The following is a 26,356-nucleotide window of genomic DNA, read 5'->3' as shown; positions in this document are numbered from 1 at the left end:
TTGGAATACGTACTCTGAGCATTTGGTTAAGCAAGTTTGTCTTTTTTTTTTTATGATTCTTTAAACATCTATATGTTGTTTGGTGCTATTAAACGTTGCTTGAACGGGGCCATTTCCAGCACAGGGTTTGGGCCACAAAGCCCTCATTAAGAAACCATGAATGCCAGCTCAGTGGAATTGCAAACTGCCCAGTTCCTGGGTCAGCTCTGTAATGGACAAGAATGATAGGCTTGTATCAGGAGAAACAAGGAGAAGAAGTGAATATATTGGCATTGTGGGAAACTGTTAATTACTAGTTTGGGGTTACTGGCTTCATCTTTTTAGAACAGACAAACAGTACTAAGTAAAACTTTGTTTTATTAGGAAATGTCAACAATTCCATCCAACAACTTGACTGGACTGTAAGAAAAAATATTGACTGAATAGCACTTGAATAGCTTAAAATAGTTAACTGCATCTACCGAAGCCTATTTATGTAGCTATATTTAGCACTCTGGGGAAAACAGTTACTATAAAACTTTCCAAGGCTGTCGGTCACTTTTTAAGTAACTTTTTGAAACACTATCACAATGTCTTAAATCTAAAAATCTTTCACTAAGAAAAATGACATAAACCTTGTTGATAACGTTCCCATTAGCTATGCATTAGCAACTGGCAAACACTTAAGTATTTCATCGTTCTCCTTCCATCCCAAAACTAATTCATGTTACTTATCTTTTTATGATAGACTGTTATACTGTAGACTAATGCAGTTTACAATAGTCAGCTCCCCTCAAAATGAATACAGCTTAAACTCTTAGTGAAGTTGAATTCAATTACTGCCCCCTCCATGTTAATATTAGCTATTTTATCATTTCATTAATACAGCAGAATATTAATTTCTATTACATATGACAATCTTAGATTTCACATTTGTATTCCATTTATGGAATTATCAAATCCATTTAACAGAAAGAATAATAGAAGTTTTTCACTTAACCTGAAAGCTAAGGTGATACAAATTTATAGATGACTTCATGCTCTCATGTGAGGACTGAGAAGGATGTTCTCTCAACCTAGACTAAGTATTGCCACATAAACCTTTCAAAGACTACTTTAAAACATACTCCTACCAAAAAGTGGCAAAGCAGAAATTAAATTTATACTTTTATTTCTTGGACTTCTTTTCAGTTCCTTTGACTTGCTGGATAATAACTTTCATGATCTTTTCCATTTTGGCTTTTGTCAGTGATTTTCTACAGTACCATATCTGGTCCCACACGGAGCACAAAGGTTTGGGAGATAGATAAAGTGGATCATGGTCATGAAGCATATCTAGTGGCCTCCTCTTAGCATACTCTTTATAGTCTCGGATCGGACAGTTATCTGGATTATCAGGTTTGGCAAAGACACGTGCAGTTGATTCCCCTGCATTTACCTCTGCATTTAGCTCATCCTTCCATTCCAAGTATTCCAATCCCTCCTCGTCCTTTTTTAATACAAGCTGTCCCCAGTACAGATTACGACTCTGATTGTGTGTGTTTGCCCCAAACCCCCTAATGAGATTTATGAGCATGAGGTGCAAAAAGCCTTCAGGGTGCATGTGACTTAATATCCCCTTTTTACGAAGACTTTCCACATCTTTATCTGTCAGGTTCTCCAAAATATTCCAATCTCTCTCTCTCTCTTTTTGTGTTAGTTGCTGACACTTTTGTTTTAAGGCTTCTTGGGAGGCTCTGAATTCCAGCCCTCTAACCATGTTATACTCGTACTTGTGATCCTTGAGGTATCTGTCTATGCTGCTCTGAAAGAAGTACAAGGAGCTGGCAGAAAATTCTGTGCCATTCTGCTTCTTTGCATTACTGTAGAACAAGGCTAGGTAATTATCGAGGTCTTCAGGTGGCAGGATAAAGATCTCACGCGTTTCAGAAGGGAAATGTAAAACCAACCAGTCTCTGAACATTTTTATGTCGCCAGCGCTACGGCTTCTCTTATTCTCCCACTTCCTCAACACATCTAAAAGACAAGACACAGCTTTGTGGATAGCAAGAACTAACAAGGAGATCAATGAAATATAAGGAGATGCAGAGTAATGTTCACCTTCCTTTTAAAAATAATTCAGAGGTGATGAGACTTTCATGTACCCCTTCCTTGAAAGTTTTAGTTTTGATTTGCACTCTCAGCAAGCCAGCCCACACCACTTGATAGCTTTGCAGTAGACTAGCTGGGGAAAGGATTGCCTCCTTTCTCACTCTCACTTGACTGGTGTACCTGCATGTTACCATGTAGACAAATATAATTCAAAAATTAAATTTAACAGGAAGAGAATTAATTCCTAATGAGCTCTCACCACTGAATGGAATAGTGGAATGCACAATGTGGAAAGCATCAGTGCACATTTTATGGCCCTTCTAAGACAGCAAAATGGGACTGGAAACCATGGTTTTCATTGGTGGTGTGTCTTCATACTGTCAAGGGACTGAATTTCACCCTGACTGATTTTTGGAATTGATTCTTGGGATGTGCTTGAAGGGCCATGCTTATGGGACTAGTCACATAAACAAGGGCTGTAATATTGAGCCTGGAATGGGGGCTGTGAAGCCCAAGCAACCCAAAATGGACTCGATATGCTTTCATCAATTTGCAACTACTCTAACATATATTTTATGGATGAACAGTGACTGTGTGGGCCAGATTCTGCTCTGTTAAAATAGATGGGAGTTGGCCTTTACATGGATCTTGTGATCTGACTGTACTGAGCAGTATCCATTTTAGACATTCAAAGTATTGTACAAGACATTATGTGAAAAATATTTCAAAGTGTTTTGCTTCACAAAAACCTCTTTAGGGTAGGAGAGCTCTCGTTTTGAAATAAGACATTAACTAAAAGTTAGCTCCAGGGGTGGAGAGTGAGGAAAACAAAAAGATGCGTAAAGGTATACTTCTAAAAAGGATTGCAAGGATTTCAGTTGCATTTCTTTCTCAAGTTGCTATGGCAATACCACATCTATCTAGTTCCATGCAGCATTGGGAAATTAATTCTTTGGATTGCTAAAAAGATCCATCTGCTCACCTGTGATTTTTTTTTTTTTCCAGGGCTGAGGAGAGGTATATCGAAAAGGGTTTTAAAGCTAATATCTAGAAATTTCCCTTGCACTGAGTTATTTTGTACATGCTTAGTTGTTATCTTAAAATGCTGCAGGTGGACTGAGATGGATTCTACATATTTCTGCCTTGCTTTTTGGGGTTATTTGTTTTGTTATTGGCCGGTCTGTGTGAAGAGATGAACGGCTTGTAAATCGATACACGCAGAGGCCTCACGTAAGCCATAAGCCATTCATCTTGGCAGACATGGCTATTACACAGACATACCCAGGTGAATTCTCAGTGGCTTCTGATGATATGTTTTGTCAATTAAAGAAATAGACTAATAACTTTTACAAAAAAACCCTCAAATACGCCAGTCTGTACAGTTGTGACTATGTATGGAATAAGAATATCTGTAACACTGAGTCTATTCAGGAACGCTAATGGTGCTTTAAACGTACACCCTTTGTGTTACAGACAAACCCTAAAATACTATTTAATTATTCCATTTTCTCTGGGAAGAATGCTGCCAGTCCTCTGCACTACAGAAACCTGCAGTAGGCTGTTGATCTTTAATGTTATGGCTAGATGAGTTATATATTGCTATTTCAGCAGAGAAGAGCTTGCCATTAAGCTGTAACAATGCTTGTGCTAAATGGGATTTTTTCCCTAAAGTTCCCAGAAAAGCTGTAGAGGTTCTGTTACTGAGACTACGCAAAATAGCAAACATTGTCCCAAGTGGGCGTTCCGTGGCAAGCGCAAAGCCTTGGGGACTAGGTATACACTTTAAAACTGAGAAACATATTTTTAGTAAATACCCATCTGCATGTAGATTCCTTTGCTCTTGCAGACCTCTCAACTTCTTGGTCTGTGTGTTGGATTAGGACTACCTGTTCAGTCCTGCGCTGGGGGCAAGTGTCTGGTGCACTGGGAAAGGTATCGGGGGAGTCTGCAGCCCTATTCTGCAGCTGGAGAAGGTGCCCTTGGGGATTCAGCCTGTTGGGAAGCACCCGGCTTGGCCAGAGGGCAGCGCCACAGCAGCTCTCCGCCCTGAGCTCCGCGTGTGCACCTTGTTGACTGGCATAGGCTAAGCTGCTGAGCCATGTGTAGCAAAAGGGGTTGCAGATAGGTCAGCAGGCTATGGGGCTGGACAGTGAATGTGAGTACAGAGCAGGTTTTAGGGAATATGAAATAGGGGATTCTCGTACTGAGTGTGTGGAAGTAAAACATTTACTGTTGGGGGCTGTTTCTCAGTTAGATAGAGCCAAGGCATCAGGCCACTGTATGGAAAAGAAATACTCTGACTCTTTGAATTAAATTATCAAAATTTGTCTCTCTATTTTTTTTTCTGCTAGTACCTAGGTGAAAACATAAAACTGACTGGACAGCAATTTACTCAATATTAATGTGAAATACCACCTGCAGGCATGCAAATCATTAGAGATGCAAATTTTGTGGCTCTATTATTGCATCTTTAAAAACCTGGATATTTGCATTTTATTTGAGGTGTTTAATCATTACATTAAAACAATATGTCTGTACCTGGCATTAAGGCTCCAGCACATTAGAGACATCTATCCTAAAACATGTTCATTTATTAAATGAACTAAATCAATTTCAATGATGGTTTCCCTAGTCTTTGCAAAAGGCTAGCATAATTATGATTATGTCTACACACTGTATGTCAGCCACTCCTTCTGGTGGACAGAGTATCTCTTTTGTAGCAGGATTTAAAACTGCTGCAAGCTAGGCTTCTAAAGTCTTCATCAAAGAGCATATTCTTACTCACTGAATCATTTAAAATGTGCTCTGTGCATGACTTAACCTTGGTACTGAAAGATCCCCAGTAAGCAGTGTAGCTTGCGAATAAATGTTCAAGCAAGTATAAACACCCTCCTCCCCCCAAATCCAGTAGGATGTTGGATTTCAAGGATAAAATACATGAAAATCTTAACATTCTTAAAAGTACTAAAGTAATTTGTTGAGGTCATCTAACTTAACACGCAGGATTGAAACTTTGGTCCCATTGCAAATCTCTGGGATTTTTGCCATGGACCTCAATGAAGCCAGAGTTTCACTCATAATTTCTGTGTTTGGTTGTTTTAAAAGTCTCTTCATCTTGCTTTTACTTCTTGTTTTTTCCTTTCCTCTCTTGAGACCTGAGTTCACATCTCTGGTTCCAGTTTCTCACAGGACTCTCTCTTAAGGACAGCCAACATACTATATGGTGATACTAAGTAAAATGAAAGACCAAAGTATTCAAATTGCTTAGTTAAAGCTGAGCTACCGCTAGATATACATCTGGGTACCTCAGTGAATGGCACTATCTACTGAAATGCTGATTGCTTAGTGTAGGAACCTTTTAGCCCTTTAGTAGAAACAGTGTGCCTCAAATGAGATGCGTTTCTTCAGGTGCTACAATACAGATTTTGGCAGCTATATGAAGTCACCCTCCTTTAATATTTTGGGAAAGTGATTATTAAAATGCACCCACACACCCACAAACCCTTCCAGGAATAATACTCCAGACTATCTTACTTTTGTCTGAAGACACAGGTGGATGATCTGAATTCTTGCTCTCTGGACTCAGCGAGGCTGAAACATGAGGTGCATGTTGAGATCCTAATGGCTTACTCTCCTGAATAGGGATTTCAGCAAAGTTCCCAATTAAGCTCATTTCTGATGCGCCACGCTCAGGAGAGCTCAGTTGGAGTTGCTGCTGGACATCTACAGTAGCTTCAAACTCAAAGAATGTCACAGAGGCAGGTGATTCTCGTTGGATCTTTGCTTCAGTGTCGAAGACAGGAACTGATTTGAAGTGTTCTTTAGATATTGCTGACCCAGTGGAATTCCTTGCTTTAAAAGTTTCATTTTTGGACTCCACAGAATTAAGAGGAACTAACTTCCAGCTGCTTTCCAGGCTCTTTTGAATGATGTCTTCTAAAGTCTCCTGTAAGCAAGGAGTTAGTGGTGGCTTCTCAATGGGGGTAGAGCAGGATGTGTGGGTGGCTGTCTGCGTGTTAATTGCCGTCTTCCAATTGCGGTGCGTTTGCAATTCTACCTCAGCAGTTACACCTTTAATTTGTGATTCTGAAAGAATATTCCAGTTGATTCTGTCTACTTGGTTTTCTGCATCTGATACAAACTGTTCTTCATCAGAGATGATTTGCAGATCTTCATTGCTTTCTAGCTTCACCTTATGTAGGTCAGTTTTGACTTCACCACCAGATACTGGGAAATGCTGCTCTGCTGCAGAGCATGATCTCATGGATTTACTGTGTTGCTGAGTGATTAGTCCTCTCTCATTTTCTCTGAGTGTTGGTGCCTCATCTATTTTGTAAACTGTGTCATCTTTCTGCTGAGTGACCCCTGTAGATCTGCTACATGACCCTGTAGTAACAGAGTCTGCTTTAGCCCTCTCAAAAGATGGGGTTATCCTGAACCTTTTTTCATCTAAATTAGGTTTTCCTAATGAAGTCTCATAGCATATAGACCTCTTTCTCTCTTCTACAGCTTCTTTCTCCTCTCTGCTTCTCAAGTGTAACTTTCCACAAGGCCAGTGATATGCATGTCCAACTCCACATATCCACAGAATGGAATTGTCCTTGCTAGAACGACCCATGTTCTGCACAGCTTCCAAGGTTGGGATTTGATTGCATATAGTTCCATGAGTGTGGGCCCAAGTCACAAGATTGGAGAGATCCATGCGAACTGAACTGACATCACTGTACCTTCTGTCGCCAACATTCTCATTCTGCAAAAATGTGTTGGAAATGACTTACGTGAAAGAGGACATGCGTACAATTGACGGTCCTGGGGACTGTTTTGAGTCCCATCTCGATAGATCAATAATTCCTAATCAGTGATCCTTCTAATGATTCGTTTCAAAACAACTTGTTCATTCTTAAAAAAATAATTTTGTCTGCTTTAAAGACCTGGAGGGTAATTTGTGGGCATGGTCCTGGAATGATGAATTTATAATACATATAAATGCAATTTAGGCATATCTATGGGCTCTGAGTCTTAATCAAGTAGCACAGTTGAAGTTGTTATACCTCAGCCGAACCACAGCAGCTGTTTACCCGTGTGTGTTTTCTAGGCAATTCAATGACAGTACGGGCTTAAGCAGTCACCATAGCTCAGCTGATGGAGGGTAACTTGCATTTTAATGTAGTGCTTTGTTTGCAAATCTGAGGCCTGTGATCTGAACAAGGCTGTACCTGTCACCAGTTCTGTACTCGTGGAAAACAACAACAGAAAGTGTCAGGAACCTCAGGGTCAGTGCCTCAGTCTCCCACCTCCCCACAGCCTACAAGGCTGATATTTCTTTCATCTGTCAAAATGGTAGCTTTAGGTGCAACAAAGGGAAATTTGACATATGAAGAAGAAATCTGTGGGATGCTCTTCAGAAACTGAAAAATGTACCTTGCATCCACATACCTAAAACAAACTTGTAAAAAAAAATATATATAATAATATTCTCATACTACAATTGGTTCTGTTAGAAAACATTGTCTATGGTATTCTTTATGCTCTAGAAGACCACTCACCATGCTGCTGCTTTCTGTCTCACTGAATGTGCTTTCAAGTGGAGTTCAGTGACTATTTGAATATTCCTTCTTTCTCAGAACCTAAAATAATCATCATACATGTATGTGTGTGTAAATACACATATATATTAATTTTGGCTAGCAGATGCAACCATATTTTTCAATACTCAGCCCACAATGAATGCTGCTGCAAAACTTGTGACTTTACTAACATGAGCAATCCTGTTAAGCTCAAATGGACTACATATAGGAAATGTAAATGTTTGCAGGATTGGCCTCTACAGCATACCAATCAAAGTTGAAATAAATACACATTTTGAAAATAAAATTTTAAATACGAGACTATCCTGGATGTTCCTTTGCTCTATTGGAGCTCCTAACACAGACTGCTGTTAGTAAAATTTAGTTCTCTGAATGGAGTAAACTGCAGAAACAGAAATACCAGAAATAGTAAAGCAAGTTGAGATTCTAAGATTGTTTGACTTTTAAACATCAAAAAGAATAGGTAATTTCCTAACTAAAGTATTTTCTGCATATGTAATTCATATTTACCAGATGTTTAAATCTGAAATTCTTCCATCTGTTTTGAAATTTTAAATGCAGGAGTGTAGAAGGCCATCGCTGTGTGATAGTAAGAGAAGAACAATTGATCACATAACGTGCTGTCTATATATATATATATATATATATATATTGCAAAAGAGCCAAGAAGCCTCGCAATGCCTTGTGACTGACGCTGCATGCATTCACAGTTCATAATGGCAGTCTTTGCTCCAGGCATCTTAGGCTATTATTAATTAAAGTTTTGCATTTAGTGGTGATAAAAGATGCCAGACAGAAAACCCTGGATAGGGGAATCTAGTCTAAACTGGTTCTGTGAGCAGCTCTGGCCTAAACGTGACGCTGCTTCCTGGTGAGAACAGGCTGTGTTTGCTTTGAAGGTAAGCCCACGCATGCGGGCAGCCCAATACACAGCAAGTGCACACCCTTGCTTGGTTCGCAAGCTCCAGCCTCCAGGGCTTGCGTCTCATGCGCTGCATGCTCCCCTTCTCTGAGCAAGCTGCGGAAGATGGGAGAAGCCCATTCCAGCTGACAGACGTAGGGCTCCTCTGTAATCGCTGAATACGATGTTTGTCTGCAGGGTTTTATTTCATAGGCATGTTAACTGAACTCAAGGGAAAGCCTGTCAGCGCACAGATAGGAAAGACTACTATACTCCAGAATGCCTTTTGCCTACCAGTGTCGGAGACCTACAGCCAGTGGCTTTAGCGCCCTACCTCCAGCCCCTGCGCACTCAGCAGATTTGTGCGAGGCAGAAGGGCAAGAAGGGGGCTCCCGGGGAGTCTTGCTGGGAGGCAGCTGGTGATGGAGCAGGCCGTGCTGCTGCGGAGGCCAGGCTGGGTGCATGGACAGGCAGCTGCGTGGCCGTGGGTGCTGCTGGCTCGGCACCCGTTACAGTAGCGCAGGCTTCCAGTGGAAACCTGCGCCTGGCCTGAGAGGACGCCGAGGAGTGGCCCAGCTTTCAGGGCCTGCTGACGCCCGCGCGCCTTGGCCTGCTCTTTGAGATCGCCCTGTCTAAGATGTCTTGATAGTGCAGAGGAGGATGTTTATTTTGTGATAAGGGCCCTGTCCTCTAGGAGTGGGGTCGAGACCAACCAAATCCAAATTAAAAACAGTGATCATAAAACTACTTCTTGGCCAAATTCCTACACTGATGAGCTCCCTGGAAGTGTGTTTATACAAGACCTACTCTATCAATCCAAAACTTCCAGAAATGGATACACTGCAAAATAACTGAGCTGTGAAGTGCTAAGGCTCCAGCTGGCAAGGTATTTATGCACATGCTTAATTTTGAATTAATGCTTAAATCTGCTGATGCCAAAGTTAAATGTGCTTTGCTGGATACAAAGCCTAAGTGAGTAAGCTGCAAAATCTTTGGGCAAAAAATTTAACTGTTCCAACCAGGAAGAAGAAATAAGCCATCAAAGGGGTGTGGACTTGCAAGCTGCCTACCATGAAGGAGCCTCTCTTCTGAATGAATTGGGGGGGGGGGGTAATAACCTACAGTGACAAATACCTCTGGACAATTAATGACTTTTCGGCAATTAGGCAAAGCACAACCCTAAGTGGAAGGAAACAAACAAAAGCAAAATATACAAGAAAATCTCTCTCTACCCTCAGGAGACAGGTCAGGGCACTAAATGTCTCTTTCAAAGAGAAAATCACAGGTCAAATTCTCTCTCACCCAGTCAGTTTTACTTCCCAATGGAGAACGAATACAAGTCATGAGAACTGCTTGGGGGGGCGGGGGTTGTGAAGAGGGAGAGTTGCTGCATGTCAGCAAAGCCCTGAAAAGCCCTTCTGCTCTTATGGAGTACACCAGCATCTCTCCATATGTTCCTTTTTATAACTTTCTAATGATAGTACAGATAATTTTAGCCTAGAATGCTTTGCATGTTTTGCATACGCTAGCTTGCTAAACATATGCAAAGCTAGGATTTTCAAAGAATTTTCTCACTGAAATCCACTGCTTCCTTTAAAAAAAAAAAAAAAACCTAAAAATATTTTAAGTGAAAAAAATGTTTAAAATGAGTCTTAAAGCAAAAAATGCATGATCTACTGCAGGATCTAGTCTCACCATGATCTCATTCCTAATGAACCATAGAAAACAGGGCTGGAAGTCACATCAGATGGCCACCTGGGCCGTCCTCATTCCCCACAGTAGAATTAGCTCTACCTAAACCTCTCCTGAGAGATGTTTGTCTAACTTGTCTTCAAAACTTTCAACGGTAGAGAACTTGCAACCTCCCGAGGCAATCTATTCCCATGCCTTGCTGTGCTTAGCCTTAGAAAGTTGGACCTAAAGTTATGGGAGAACTGTTGCTCCTTTTGGAAGTCAGAGTTTTATCTTATGAGTTCAAAATGAGTAATTTCTCCCTAACGGGCTGGACTGCTTGAACAAGCTAAAAGAAACTTTCAGGCCGCTACTTTGGCGCTTACAGTTAGTGTGGGAAAAGGGTAATAGAAACGGAAGCTTCGCATGGTCATAAGGCTGTGAAATTACTGACTTGGCAGATGAACTCCTTGATTTCTATTACAGGCGTCTTTAAATGGAATGCTTTTATCTCTCTTTATCTCTGAGCACATGTCTTCCTCTTCCTGATCTCTTCTAAAAAGCCTTTTTCTTTTGATATTTAGTTCCAAAGAAAAGCTCTGGTAATCAGCTAAGGATACCTCTTCAGCCCAGCTCTGCTCTCCTATTTACATCAGCTTAGGGTACCTCCAAAGAAACTGGCAAATGGAATAATTCAGATTTATACTGCGGCGACTGAGTAGAGGGGGAAAAATAAATATATATTTAGCTATAAAGGCTGAAATGGCATACTTCTCTGATCTTCAGCTGATAAACCCATCTTGATCACTACCACAATGCTACATGCATCCAACAAAAATAGGATCTATGCGGGGGGTTCGAGTTCTGGGACTGGGGTTCTGGATGTTTGGGGGGATTTGTTTTGTTCTGTTTTTTTGAAAACTTGTGTCTGGTTCAGTATCTGCATGACTGTGAATGATGCAGCATTTTAATTATCTTTCCAGCAGAGATTCCCATCTGATAATGGACACAGTGTATGCAGGACCTGCACTTTTGTGCAGAAAAACAGGACATTCCAAAGCTGTATGGCAAATGTTTTCTTAAAAAAAAAAAAGTGCACTAATATAACATATAGTTAAGTGAACTTCATGCTCAGCAGAGGAAGAAGTTAAATATCCTTGATATTTGCAAGATTTTGCTTTCTCACAGTTCTGATCTACATAATAAACTTTCAAAATGTCAGCACAATATATGCTTATTTTATATCTGTATTGAAGAAAATGTGGCCAAGTAGCTTCAAAGAAGTCTAATCCATTTCAATGGCAGGCTTAAAACTCAAAACTGACTAAATGCATTGAAGTGCTTCTTCCTTTTTGAGACTTTTCTGTTTCTAGTCTGAGCACCTGCGAAAAAAACATACTCTGCACTTTCTGAAAATGGTTCTTTTGAAAGGTCTCTCAAAATCAGATCTCTGGAATCACCTGAAAATGTAAACAACTGAATTTTGCTCTTTTACGTTTAGGTGAACTCAGTGTATCATTTATCGTATGCTGAGGTTCTCCGAAACCCTTTGTGAGGTACACAGGCTTATGCAAGCAGGATAACTAAATAAAGAAACTAATTGTATATACACTGAAAGCCCTTTAACCACTTTGTTCCTTCCCCCCCACCCCATAATACTCCTAACTATGTTTCTCTTAAGTCTTATTCTGTCTGTTTCACAGATTAGAAACTCAAGAGGCAGCACAATGCAAGTAAATATGAGAGCTTTGGCTTTTCAACTCGAGATAAGACAGTGCAGGAAACTGGAACAATTCTGGCAGGAAAACAACAGGATATAGAACAACAGTACTTAAACTTGTCTCCCGCCCCTTTCCCCCAGCATGAATTGTTTGCTCACACTCATTTGAGAAAGACCTACTGGAGGTGGAGGGACATGGGACAGCTGGAAAATATACATATAAGAGGGGCTGTTTTGCTAGAGAACTGCCGGGAATTAAGTGTAGGATACTGATGGAAGAATGTGGTGTCTGGGGCAGGAATGGGATGAGCTGTGCTTAAAAACATTATGGTTGAAAGCAAGCAGAGAGCCGAGAGCAGGATCAGAAGTAGCCCACGGCTGCTTCTATTTTGGCCAATGGCCAAAAATCATTGAGCTTGTCCCACCGCTTCTTAGCAAGGGCCTTTGTGATGGATTAATCATTTCCCAGCACATTGGTTTTTCCTGTTCTCTGCAATGTTCGTCTCTCTCCTCCCCCTTCCTCTATACCAGAGGCTTCTCAGTACCTTTCCAGCTCCATTCCTGCTCTATCACCTCCTTCTAACAGCAGCTTCTGCTTTACTTGCAGAACTACTGTCCCCGAGGTGGTACTTGCTACAGGGTGGCATTCCTCCAGTTTGAGAAACGCTCCTAGAAAGTACTCTGCAGTACAGTCTGATGGAGGGCAGGTTCTAACCGCATGTACTGGCTCTGAGCAAGTGGGCGAGCGACTGCTGTTATCTGTAGTAACTACATTCCTTAAACAAGATTTCACGTTTCAGTCTGAAGAATTATTTTCATCCGAGTTATGATTATCTCCTCTCTGGAAGGCCTGCACTACAGAGCTGCTGTCCTTGTAACATAATGGTGAGCTCCAAAGCAAGTCTTCTTAAGACAGAGCTAATAAAAGTCAGCAGCCAGCTGGCAGAGAATTGCCTGGTCAACAGACAGTGTAATCAGCCACTAAAAACATATGTAGTAAAGGAAAAATTAATTTAAAAACATTAAGTGCCATAAATAGATCCTAATATTTTATTTCTCTGAGAAGTGGGAAAGCTGAAATTAGTAGAGGTCAAATCTATGACTCGGACAGAAAATTCTACAATGTAGATAATTCTGATACCTATCCTGTTAATGCTTCCATATGTGAGCAACTTCACACTTATAATTAGTTCCACAAGGGGAGAATGGGCCACTACTTTTCACAGCAATTCTATATACAGGCTGTTTTATTTTTCCTTGGATTTTTTTTGTTTTCAGTCCTGCACTATGGGTGAGCATATGATGGTATCTGCATAGAGTTGACTGTGGGAACTTAGTTTTGTTCCCAACAGCCATTTGTATTAAAATGATCTTCTTTCACTTAAGAAAGGGAAGGGGTTGTCTGTTGGCAAAAAGGCGTTTGTAAGAGTGTTTTCTACTCTCCTGATTGCTTGTCTCTCTATTTGTGGTATTTTTCTTCCAGTACAACCTTCTCCAGTCATGTAATAACATCATCTTCTACTATAAAAAGAACTTTTAATCCTCACACTCTCATGGAGCTTGAATTCAACAGGTTAAAAATAAGAACGGAATTACGTAAAATGTGGATAATTCTTTCTCTTTTTTTGTAATCTCACACCTGGGGGCTTGAGCTCACGATACCGGGATCAGAAGCTGCAGCAGCCTCTCCTATTCGGAGATTAAAGTCTGGGAAGCCAAACCGTGCTAGAGATCCCCCAAGGATCCTTTGCCAGGTCCCCAGCAGAGGGTGCTCGGCCGCCGGCAATGCGGGGCTGCAGCCGCGGATTCCAGGCATGTCCCAGCCTTGCACCCGAGCGTTTAATTTCCTTTGTGTGGGCTGGGGCGACTGGCTGAAAACACTGTTTACACGCTTCTCCCACCCCCTCGGCCCCCATCTGCTTTCCTTGTCGGGCCTACGCCAAAGCCCTAGCCCTGACCCCAGCTCTGATGCTGAATAAATATTACTATTAATGGACCGGTCAAGGTTCTGTTAAATTTTCATTTGGGGTGACAACACCATCCCGATGCACTTTCTTATTGCTGCCAAAGAACTTTTGCACCTGGGGCACCAGAGAAAGAAAACAGCCAAAATTGAATGCAAAGCTCTTAGCGTAGATTTACCAACCTCTCAACATGCCAACCTTGTAGGCAACTTGCTATCTCACTGCTAAAAATACAGTGCCAGGCAAACTGACTGATAGTGTTGCCTTACTCAGTACAAAAATTTCTCCGTTTACGGTCCTTGGAGCAGGGATAAGGGGTGCTATCATATCTTCAGTTCTCTTAATTTCTGTCCAGTTGAGAGGATTTTTTATATCAAATATCAAAAATTAACGTCTCATTTGGGAGTTTTCTAAGGGGAAGTTGCAAATCTTTTTATTTTATTGTTTAAAAAGTGTCTGTTTAAGTTTTATATACTTCTGAGCAGTCTTTCAAAGTTTAATTAATCATAACGTGGCACAAGCCATTTTTTTTTCTAACAACCTACTACAATAAAATGAAATAAACAGTGCTGCATGCTGAAGGAAGTATGATCAAATGTTTAGAACAGTGGACTGTGAGTCAGGGCCTAGTCCCTATTTCTTCTTGTTTGATCTAAGGCAAAACACTCTTTTCCTCCATTTTGCATCATGCTTTACCTATCCGCAAACTGGAGGTAACGTCTTACTTCGTAAAACAATCTGGATGAAGCGTGGTCGAAATTTGTTATTAAATAGTATTTGTAGTGAAGTTGTGACTTGTAATTAAGACCTAATTGTTCACAAAGAGACATAGAAATCTACTTTTTACAGTATAGAACAATTTTAACTACTAACACCTCAACTCATTCCCTCGCTTAAGGATTTTACTTTTTTAGAAAGCACTTAAAATCTGTGGTGACTCATTATGGGGAGGTGTGGAGAAGTCAGTCTTGCTAGCAGCAGACAAAGAGCTAACTATCATTTTTAGATCTTGAGTGTTTATGAATGTTTGCTGAGAACTGTGATGGTAAGTGGCTCCAAGAGGTAGAAGAAGTAGCTTTGTTGGTACATAAGGAACTTTCAGAGGAGGGAAAGTTCCCTCTGTGTCACAGTACTTCTGCAGTCTGTACTGGGGTCTCTCAGGCAGATGCCCACAGCTGGCACTGGGAGTGCACAGGGAAACCCAGAGTATAGTGCCTATGTAAAGGAAAGGTCCTTGTCCTTTAAAAACCAAAACTGAACAAGCCACACCTGAGTTTTTCGGCTGCATGTAAATTCATCAGTCCACAATAACTGGCAGTGCTGACAGGACACTGGGAAGCCTTGCAGGCCTACAACCTTTGGAGCCTTTGTTACTATAGATTTTCTGCAATTGTCCTTGCTTTGAAGTGCCACTCTCTTCTTTACCTCCTCCAAGATCACTCAGGATGCTTCGGGAAGCCTCCCATGGAGCACAGCAGTCTATGGGAGGAGTACAAGAACCTCACTATTGCCTAGAAGACAGAGAAGCCTAAAGGGGGAGAGAGGAATTAGTTATTTAGAAAAGTAATCTTAAAGACATTTGAAGATCCCTTGTGTGGGGTGGAATCAATAAGCAGAAGGCTCTCTACACTGAGAGCTGAAGTCTTCAGTCAGTTTTTATAGGTTCTGAATGACATGCTTGGGGCAGGAGCTGAGATCTGCGTTATGGGGAGAGGCACCACTAAGAGGCAGTGGCTCCCAGCTTCTGTCTTCCCACTTTGAGTTCTGAGAGCCCCTGCCTCACAGATGAAAAAATACCACAGATGGATGGCATGTTGCCTCTTGGAGAGGCAGCAAAAACCAGTGCTGGCACACCTAACCACTAATTTGGAAAAGAAAAATACAGTCTGGCATAGTATCTGCAAGAGGCTGCCAACCCTTGCCCTAAAGTAGTGATAACACACTTTCCAAAGTGTGAGCAAGAGGGAATAATTAAGCCCGCTCTACAGATTCAAGCAAAATTTGAGTAAACGGTGGGTTCAGGTCTGGAGTGGTCTCCTGAAACACCCTTGAGCACAACAAAGGCACTTCTGAAAATACACTTTGGAAACTTTTCCAATCCTTTGCCGCAAACCCAGCTGTCTCTTACTGGGTCTTTCAGCGTTTGCTCTCAGATGACTAAGGCATCAGCGAATACTTCTTAGAAAATCACCTAGGCTGCTGGCTCCCTGAAGCCTAAATGGGTACCTCAGAATAGCTATTTGTGTAAGGCCCAGCTTCTTGGAACGTAGGCCTAGTTATTAGAGGACGGGGTTATAGCCACAGCTGTGCTGTTCTGTTTACGCAGAATCCTTTTTGTTTCTTTGGTGACCACATGTATACTTAAGTCCTCATGACAAAACTTAGAGGGAAGAATCTTGCTAACTGACTTTTAATTGTTGCAGAGGTAACTGGTCAGCTTGGAGTACAAAAGTAAATAATTCGGTATTATCTTTTCTATAAACGAAGCATTGGTTAAATATTTATTTCCAAGCCCTGACCTTAAAGCAAGAAAATTTAGCTAGCAATGCCCCTCTGAATTAAATGCAGCTTCATAAGTCAAATGTTGCAGTTCATGAAAATTATCTTATTGGTTTTAGGTGTGCATTTGCAATACATGCGTCGTAAGAAGTCAGTCAGTGACAGATCTCCAACATTTAAGACATGCCACCGGTTTACTAGTTTTGTCCTTTCTAAATAGCTAGATCATTAGAAGTCTCTTTTGTACAATGTGGAAGCTCTCTTTTAATAAGAATAAACATGTATTAAATAGTGTTTAGAAAATGTATATTGTGCATGCAGTCCAGGTGGATGTGCATCACAGGTACAGTTCTGCAAACAAGTAGCTTTTTGTATCTCTGTTTTTTGGCATGCCTAGCACTCCCTATGGCTGACATGAAGTACCTCTGGTATGGTGCTATCTGTCATGTTTACTCTGCATTTGCTGCCCTAGTATCTGAGCATCTTAACAAATTAAATATTAAACATTCCAAAGGATATTATGTTTCTTTTGTTCCTTTAGCAGTTGAGATCTTGCACGCTCTAAATTCTCCTTAACTTCCACATTTTGCAGGTTCATGCCTTAATGTTCTTTTAATGCTTTAATACTTTGGAGCCGGGATTGCTTACTATACACTCATTTCTGTTTTACAGAAAAACTGGTGTGCAATCTATTAGACAAGGAGATAGCAATTTAATGAGTAGGGATTTACTAACCAGCATCCAGACCCTAAACCACAAAGGTGAGAAGTATTCTGGGGACAAAGTGGAAGGGCTGAGCAGCAGTGGTTGGCTGGACAGGAAGTCACTTTTTATCGTCAGTATCAAGGGCCATACCAAATTCTGCCACTGATGACAATGACAGTTTCTAGCATTAGGTAAGTGGGAGCACTCTTCTTCAGGGGCCAGCTGGAAATATATAAATAATCTGAAAAATGTGGTCAATGTCTGTATTAAAACACCAGTTCTAGGACACTGGATCTAGGCCATTGTTTCTGTTCATACACTTCCATCTAGTTTGATAAATAAGAGCAGTGATTGGTTTAAGAGTTTGAAATCGGAATGTTACGTTTCTTAACATTTTCACCATCTGAAACATAAGCGAGTCATCATACCACAAAAGAAAGGAACTCTTAGCTTTGGGAGCAAAGCTTCCCTGCACTATTTCCATTACATAACATCCTTCAAGAACATATGGGCCAGCAAACAGAAGACGTCCGCTGCATAATTATGGCACTGACAAACCAATTGAACCTCAGCAGCTGCCACTGGGGAGATTTCATTCATTCCCAGTATTGCCTTTTAAACTTAAGTGGCACTGGAACAAGCACATCTTTGATCCAAGTAGGAAATCATTTGGAGCTTTGTGTTTAATAGAGCTGAAGCTCTGGGAAAATGATGTCTTTATTAGCCTGTATGACAATGCAGGCCTCATGGCAAGCACACAGAGGTTTGATGTCTCAGCCCTATTACTTTTTCAGATGTATTTGGACATATTTGTTCTTGAATCAATTTGGAAAGAAGGACTTTAATTCAGCTGTGCTTCTGAAGCACCTATGAAGTCAATGCCTGACACTGTAAAGAAGTATACGGGAGGGGAAAAAGGGAGCGCAATTTTGGCAGTTCCAAAATAGAGTTGATACGTCTCTGCGTTTCTGTCCTTGTGCTGCTTAATGCCCTTTTGGGGTCACTTATTCCTCCCCTGTCTCTATAGGAGTTACTGCACTATTCAAAGCGTTGCATACTCAAATCTAGAGGAATAGACAAGGCTGCGAGATATTGTGCTATATACATAGACGTACATATATGTGTGTGTGTGTGTGTCTCTGTATATATATATTTATATATACCTTTAGATAATAGGATACCTCTTCTAATGTTCTGAAATATCTATTAGTAGTCTCACTGATATAATTTAAAGAACAATACTAAAAAGCCATGTGAAGAATCCAGTAAGGATGCATTTTGGTGTGCTGCAGGTATGCAATTTTAACTTGCAAGCTTAGAATAAATCCTACACCCAATGGAAGTCTAGTGCAGAGAAAGTACTGGTATGTTGCCTGCTGCATGTTCAATACAAGGTTTTTCTCTCCTGTCGTATGTTACTTGTGACGATACTAATCAGCCCAGGTCCTAACTATGCCTCTCTTCCTGAATCCAGCAACATCTATTTAGACCAGAGTACTTACCTGGGAATGTTACTGAGCTATTCTTAAAGGACAACACCCCTTCTTTGCGCTGCAAGGTAAAGAATAAGATTTAAATCGTATACTGCAACAAAACTACATATGCCTTTCCAAGATTGGCAACAGCTAGCTTACTGAGAAAGTATGAAGAGCAATAAAATATTCAGTAATGATTCATGGCAAGTAGTCACTAAAACTTCGTATTTCATTCGTTGCAGTAGTTCATTGATTTTGATTTGGGAATAGAGTTTAAAAAAGCTGTTTTTTCTTTCTGAAAAGATATAGCATATTCTAAAACGTCCTCTTGCTTGTTTTAAATTTTATTTTATTTTTAAAAGCATTCCCCTGGATCCTTCAGAAACTACTTAAATGCTTCATTTCTTAAATGCTTCATTTCTTAAAACATTCCCTTAGAAATGCAAGTGACACAGTACCCAGCCAAACTATCTTTCATCTAATTCACTGGTGGATGTAATTGTAAACCTATCTATCTGAGTATTACTCTTAGTTACAAACAGCTATATCAACTGAGAACGGAAGTTGGCTCTCACACAGCTAAACCTGACGGGCTTAAAGAGAGAGAGCAGCTTGCAGACATATCCATCTAAAGGAGAATATCTAGATGCTCTGCATGTGTATCTCTATCTCTTTTACAGTCCCTTTTTTCATTTAAATGAACTGTGCTCAGACTATGAAATTTCCCTGTCTGGAGTCATCTAGCATCTGTATAATACCCATTTAAATAGCAGATGCAATGGGAGACAATCTGACGACAGAGGACATAGGTAATGAGCTAGCATTTCAGTGAACAATACCTCAGTCTGACAGGTGAGTGATGGAGAACCTTTAGAAATAATGTATGAGCTTCAGACTCCCCAGCCACATTAGCCTTTTACAGTGCTGCTCACCTGGTAGCTGCTGTTTCATTTACCATTGATGGCTTTTACAATGTCAGCTTCACTGCTGGAAGAATTAGTATAACACAGCAGCCCAGTAATGGACGTGGGAAAACGAGGTTATCGGTGTGTTTTTGAGAAAAGCAGGCTCTTGGGCTTTCAGTTTCTGAGAGTTACACAGAGCCCTCAAGGTTCTAGCATGAGCGAAGATCTCTTAAAACCTGCCTGCTGAGCCATCAAGACCCCCTAAGTGGTTTATCGGGAAACTGGCACCATCATTAGAGTGTAATAAAATAAAATCATTGTAGGGAAATGAAAAAGCATACCAGTTTCTTTCTGAGCAGATTTGCAGCACAGGAAAGTGAGTGAACTGCACTAATCTTTCATTGCAATAATGCTTCCGAATAAAGAAGAAGAAATGTAGAATTACAGCTACACAAAAGAGAACAGAAAGAGAAATTATGTTTATTTCCCTGCCCTAGGATAGCATGCGGAGATGTGCTTGTGAGGATGGTTGTTTGTATAAATAAATGTTCATTCTTGGCAGTGGAATGCAAACTATGCTGAAGGGCTGGAAACAGACCACTTTGTAAAGCTGAGGCCAGAGTAAGGGAAAGATGAAGTGAGGCTGTGGGGAGGAAATTCACATTCATTTTTAGTAACTTGGAGAGTTTCTCAAGCATGTTTGACATTTTTAATTATGCTGATGTAGAGCCTTTTCCAAGGACAAAAGAAGTCAGGATTACAGGGTAAACAATTAGGAAATTTCATAGCCAGCTAGGGTTCATGTTGCTTGTGGATCTGGAGACTTTGCTGAAACGCAGAATCATCCCTCATACTTTCTAGACAAGTGGAATTTGAAAGCCTTGCAAAATCTGCACCTAGGTCAGGAGACTAAGATCCTGGTCTTGCAAACTTTTACTACAGACATATCTTCTGATAGCCCGAATTAGACAGGAAGGAAATTAGTTTGAACAGTTGCTATTTGTCCAGGCTTTCCTGCAAGGTTTCCTGAGAGACTAGGAAACAATCTTACTACATGTTTAAATCAATAATCTTAGATTCTGTAACTTTACAATAGAAAATAAAACTGAACCTTCTCTTGCAGAATAAGATCCGTCCTACAATATCAAATCAGAGTCATGGCCTGTTTGTTTTCCATGCTCAGAACGTTCCACGTCCTGGCTGCAGCATCTCATTTCATGGGAATACCAGTGAAAAAGAGCTTAGGGTGCCTGTTTACCCACCTTCCTTTCTGAAGAATGTGCAAAAAATACATCTGTATTTTAGTTTTCATGTCAAGGCACAGACCTGTATGTATACGGCACTGTGCCACATATGGCACTGGAATGGCAGGAGTTTCACATTTATTGTTGAGCAGAAATCATAAGGGAGTGACAAATCATAAGGGAGTGGTTTTGAACACACACCTGCTGTATTTGTCTTAGACAGACACCATGCTTCGTGTGCTAATGCAAGGGCTGCTACTGGCACTTTTAAAACGAGCATAGTTGAATAGAAACTTGCATTCTCTTTGAGATAATGGAAAGTCACAGAGGAGGTATCTAGCTTCTGGGCATGAATAAATCAGTCAGGGTATGAATTATTCAGTGATCATCCCCACAGCATGTGCTACATTCAGACTCAAGAGGTAGTATCTCTGTTGTGTGGGTTTCCTTCCCAAACATTACAGATGTATGACAGGCTAATGAATCTAAATATTCAAATGAGATGATGTGAACAGGAATTAAAAGAATAATTTAAGAAATAACAGCAAAAAAGCTGACTGGAAGAACTGAGATACTTCAGGCTGACGTTACAATGGTCAGACAAGGACAATCTTGTAACTCGGTGCATTTGTTGAAGCGAGCTGTCTACAAGAGTTAGAATCAACATATAAAGAAATACTGGCTCAGGAAATTGGAAATAGGGGTTGGAGAAAAGAGCTGAAATTATGGGCACAGAATCAATACAGGAACTTATATAACGTGCTAGTAACCTGTGTCTAACAACAACAACAACACACACACCTATATTGGTATTACCTTGATTACTTGAGTACTAGTATACAACCTTGACAGCCCTTATTAGATAATTCAAAATTACTTGAATTAAGAGAGGAATTTGGTTCCAGTGACTGGAAGGATGGCATTACTAAATCTGTATCTCTGGAATTATTTTAATTCCGCACCAAGAAATCACACAGCCCGTGGCCCAGGTTGTCAGGGGCATGCTATGATCCCCAGACAACACATGCTAACTGTTTGTTATCTTAGAAGGCTACAAGGAAGAGTTCCAATTCTGATGTAAATTGGAAGGGGTATGATCAAACTATAGGTTAATCCGCTCCAACATAGACTGGAAGAAAAAAAAGGCCCCGTATGCAATAGCCAGGAAATGGCTCGTTCATCCTTGACAGGAAATGAGTCACCGAAAAGTATCCGTGAGGAGCAGCGAAGGCAGGGAAGTTCTGAAATAACATGTACTGATAACAACTGAATAACACATGCAGATAAATCTCTCATTTTGCAATAGACTAGGAAGAAGGAAAGAAACAGAAAATATGAGCTTTTATGATTATACTTACCATTTAAAACTTATATAGCTACTCAAGCACAAAAAATACCTGTGGATCTAGTTTGAAAGTCCTGGTAAAAAGTGAAATTAGAATGTATAATAGCAACATGAATAAACCTTTCAAGTGCGGGACTTGCAGGTACAATGCTATTCAACTTTTTCATAAAATGGAGACCTCAAATTGCTCTGGTTGCACAGCTATCATAAAACTCCAGTTTAGGGAACGCATACATTTCTAAACTTCTAGATTATAAACATTTAGATAAGATTATAAACATTAAGATTATAAACATTTACTTCTATCTAATACTGAAGGTGTATTAAGCTCAATTCAAAATCAATTTATGAATTACCCGTTGGTTAGCTTGTTGATAGTACTCTGTGCCGTCAAATTCCTATGAATCAATAGAAAATACACTCCCCTTGCTAACCATGTATACTGCTTCTAAACCCACAAATCTATAGTTAAGAAATGAGCCTTTCACAAGCAGTGGAACTAATATAGCCAGCTTTCCAAGGAAGCTCCGTGTACTACCCACACCTCCCCCTCCAATAACCGTGTAAGCCTATGTATCTTTTGACCTCCACTCTTGTGGTCCCTCTCCTATCATCTTCCTTTAAATATGAGCTGAATAAGGAGATACCTGTGCTGTCAAGTTTTGAGCCATGTGTGAATCAACTGGCTGATCACTACCCACATGCTGCTTTTTGTTGGATAAATCCAGCACTGAGTTTTCTCTGTCTCTGCTAGCTCTAAACTAACCGTTTCCAGAGCTGTGATGTGGCATCGTGAATGATGCACAAAAGAATGTTCTGGCGTTCTAAGATGTTGCTAAAGCTGCAAGTACTGCTTTAAACAAACAGCCGTGTTAATTGAAAGTGGTTTCAAATAAATACATGCAACAGAAAGAAGCAAAAATATTTGAACGCCCCTAACCCAAATTTAATTGGGACTATAGAGAGTAGCAAAGTTATATGTGTAAGAGTTTCCTGGTTTGGGACCTTGCAGGGTACTGTGAATAATGTGTCTGTGTGGGGGGAAGGGTGCAGGGAAAACATGTTTTGTCATTAAAAACAATATCTAGGATATACCATTAAGCACAGTAGTTCATGCTCTTGAACAGAGACCGTATATTTGGAAGGTACTTTTTTCAATTCACTGATAGAAGTCGAGGGTGGAATAGGAAGGAGAAGGGGAAGGTGGCTAGTTTGCAAAGGAATGTAGTTACATAGAAAAGTAAATATAGTACAGGCTTGAGAGCTATTTTAAAAATACAAAGAAAAAAGGCAGGAAAAGGGTATTTTTGTTTCAGAGATTTTTTTTTTCTTCCCTTTTTCCCTGCACGGTAAATTAAATTCAAAGAGATAACATAGGCAGGAAGGGCTTAAAAAGAGAAAAACCTGGGTGTGTCCTGCAAAGGCCCTTCTAGCAAGATGTGAGTAACCAGAGCCTGGGGGAGGGTGGGGCCATTTTGCTGGATTGTGCAAAAGAAGCTGATTCATATTTTTCCCCTTCTCCCTCCCCCTTTTTTCACATGACCATTTTCATATGGTTTTTTTTTTCTTTCAAAACAAACCAAAAGACTTACAGAGATGGGTCTTCTCCCAGCTGTTTTTTTTCATATAAATTATTATTTTGTTCCAAATGCATTTTCCTATTTTCCCAGAGAAACACTGTACATTACCCAGCAGCATCTTTTTTCAGTTTGCTAGCATTCTGTTTGAATAGATGCTGTCTAAAAAATTCTGTTAAATATTACAGGAAGACATCTGATAAAATGTTGCACAATCAGCATTTCTGCTTGAACTATGGAAAATCTGAGTGAGCTTGCATGAACCTTAAAAGAGTCTTTTAAGTTTCACCACAACTGCACAGGAGTTGCTTTGAAAAGTAGTAATTCTTTGATGGCATCCACTTGTGTTTGTTTTTCCAAAGATATCTGAAGAACAGTTGGGATAGCTGCACATACAATAAACTAATTTCAATAGCCACTAGCAAACTAGATGTCGTTTTTACTAGTGAGTAGTATGTAGCATTAACATTTTTTCCCCAAAGTCTTTGCATCGTGTTGAGGGTATGTTTCTTTACAAGTAGACAAAAATAGCCCATATAAAAAAGGGGGTCCTGTCTCCCTACTATCCGCTACTAAGGAAGGGTTTCTGACTAACAATATTCAAAATAGAAGATGAAGTGAAACACCTCCGTGGGAAATATAGCTTAAAATAGGCATGGTTCAAGGAACTGCATTGTGGCTTGTGAGATGGGAGTTAAATTCTTGCTCTGCTTTGATCAAATCACTTTATCTCTCTGTATCTCAGCAACTCTAAAGTCATTTTCCCATTCTTTGTCTGTCTGCCTTGTGTATTTCCAAGTTGTAAATCTCTTATCTGTGGGAAACCCTGAGCCTCCTTTTATGTGCAGGACCTAATAAAATAACTTTGATTTCAGATGGGGACTTTGGCTGCCTGTAGGAAAAGGAAGGAAAAGGTAAGAACATACCCTTTCTCCATTTTAAACTTCACTGCTGGAACAAGGGCTGAATGGCTGGGGAATCCAATAAAACAATGTGGAAATTAGAAGCTGCCAGCTCTTGCTGAGATCCAAGCTCACTCTTGCATTTCACACATGGTGACAAGAGTGAGGCATTAACTTGACATCCAGTCCTGGCCTTCAAAATATCCAAACATCGCCCCTCTCTCTGAGAATCTCAAATGAGACCTTTGGCCATAGGAATGAACACAGTCATCCTTGTTTGGGCGAAAATTATATCTGTTTTCACATTTTTTTGAAAATTTTTTTTTTCTGTATGAGTCTACTGTATGCTTCAGAAAGAAATGAGACTATACACTGCATGTCCGTACCTGTCAAAGTTACCTGACATTAAGTAGAAACACTGCCCAAGGATAAGCCTCCTAGTTTCATTTGCACTACATTTTTTAAATCTTCTTTTCTAAACCTTCATAGATATGCCATTGAAACTGTTGTGTTACAGCTCAGAGGCTTCCATCAGTGGCACTGATCTGCATTAGTATTTATTGTTTACCACTAACAATAGAGGCAGATTGGCAGAAGTGTAAAAACGTTAAGCTTTTACAAAAATGTCAAAAGAGGGTGCTGCTAATAAGGTATTACAGCTCTTCTCTAGGCTAAGACCAGTGTTATGTTGCCTAGAAACTCTTATAACAGGGTTGTAACTAATGAAGCTGAGATCAATGTGGATTGAACATCTGATATTTGATTCAATGCTACACAAGGGATTTGTAGGGAGGTCTGGGACAATTAATTCCTGTGCTGCAGTCAACGGATAGGGTTATGACAAGCGAGGCAATGAAAATAAGTAATTGCTGGTAGAATTCCCAGTGAGCAAATATTGTCTATATTTACAAAGAGACATGCATCATTTTATCTATGGCAGCAAGCTGCTTTACAAAATGATGTTAATGGAAAAGACCCCAAGATGTACTGGTATATAATATAGCTGAATGTGATCTTTTCAGCCTCAGTTAGGATCCTGGTCCTTGTGTGCCTGTTCCTGTACTAGAACGAAATAAAAGCACAACAGTCAAAGCCAGTCAAAGCTTGCAGAGGAAACCGACTGGGCACAAGTTTTTCCTCTTTTTTTGTTTTTTGTTTTTTTTTTTTTTAGGGACTTTCCTCTCGTGAAACTTGAACTCCTGTGACCCTGACGACTATTTTTAAGGGAGCCACAGAAATAATCTAACACTAGCAAGCCCATTATAAGGAGGCTTAAATTTATTATAGATGGGCCCACACTTGAAAAGGAGATCTTTTAGAGGTTTGAAAATCCCCAAATATAGGAAATCCGTGGATTGTACGTGAATCTCTTTGTGGAAATTAGACATACAGGTAAGTATGGGCAGGAGGAGTGAAACAAGCTAATCTAACATATCACTGCGGACCACGAGGCTGGGGAAGGTGCTGTTTTGGTCAGAAAATTGCGTCAGGACTGTAACTTAGGAAAAAATATTATCCTGATACCTGAGCGGGGCAGGTAAGTGTTGTGTCTTACCTCAAAAGTTCTCTCTCAGCCACTGCGTAATCTTTATCCTTAAAAGGCTAACTGAAAATAGACAGATTTTATCCTGTATTTTAAATAAAACTTGTAAGCGCTGTCTAACTGCATAAAAGACCCCCACAAAACCCACAGACTGACAGTGCTAAATTACCAACGTAATTTCGGCGTGGAGCCTGCTCTGCCCTTACTCAAGATGCCGACGGCCAGTAGCGCGGGCGCCCCCCTGCCC

The 26,356-nt window shown here is 40.3% G+C and overlaps 1 protein-coding gene across 5 annotated transcripts; it reads right to left on the bottom strand.

Moving 5' to 3' along the window:
* Positions 1-341: 341 nt before the first annotated feature.
* Positions 342-26,356, bottom strand: LOC104154175 (uncharacterized protein KIAA1958-like). 5 transcript variants are annotated; one of them, XM_068920261.1, is made up of 6 exons: positions 26,279-26,325; positions 26,122-26,172; positions 18,621-18,669; positions 7,617-7,697; positions 5,605-6,820; positions 342-1,995 (listed from the first exon to the last, which is right to left on the bottom strand). In XM_068920261.1, the coding sequence occupies exons 4-6, from the start codon at positions 7,617-7,619 to the stop codon at positions 1,148-1,150; spliced, it is 2,067 nt and encodes a 688-aa protein (XP_068776362.1). In that variant the 5' UTR covers positions 7,620-7,697; positions 18,621-18,669; positions 26,122-26,172; positions 26,279-26,325; the 3' UTR covers positions 342-1,147. The 5 variants fall into 5 exon arrangements, with proteins under 5 accessions (XP_068776362.1, XP_068776361.1, XP_068776364.1 ...); XM_068920260.1 differs by having other exon boundaries at positions 26,122-26,335; XM_068920263.1 differs by lacking the exons at positions 7,617-7,697; positions 18,621-18,669 and having other exon boundaries at positions 26,279-26,356.

Source organism: Struthio camelus, chromosome 26 (assembly GCF_040807025.1).
Source record: "Struthio camelus isolate bStrCam1 chromosome 26, bStrCam1.hap1, whole genome shotgun sequence".
Taxonomy (NCBI): Eukaryota; Metazoa; Chordata; class Aves; order Struthioniformes; family Struthionidae; genus Struthio; species Struthio camelus.
Note: the sequence above shows the minus strand (reverse complement) of the source record. Positions and strands in the feature narration are given on the sequence as shown.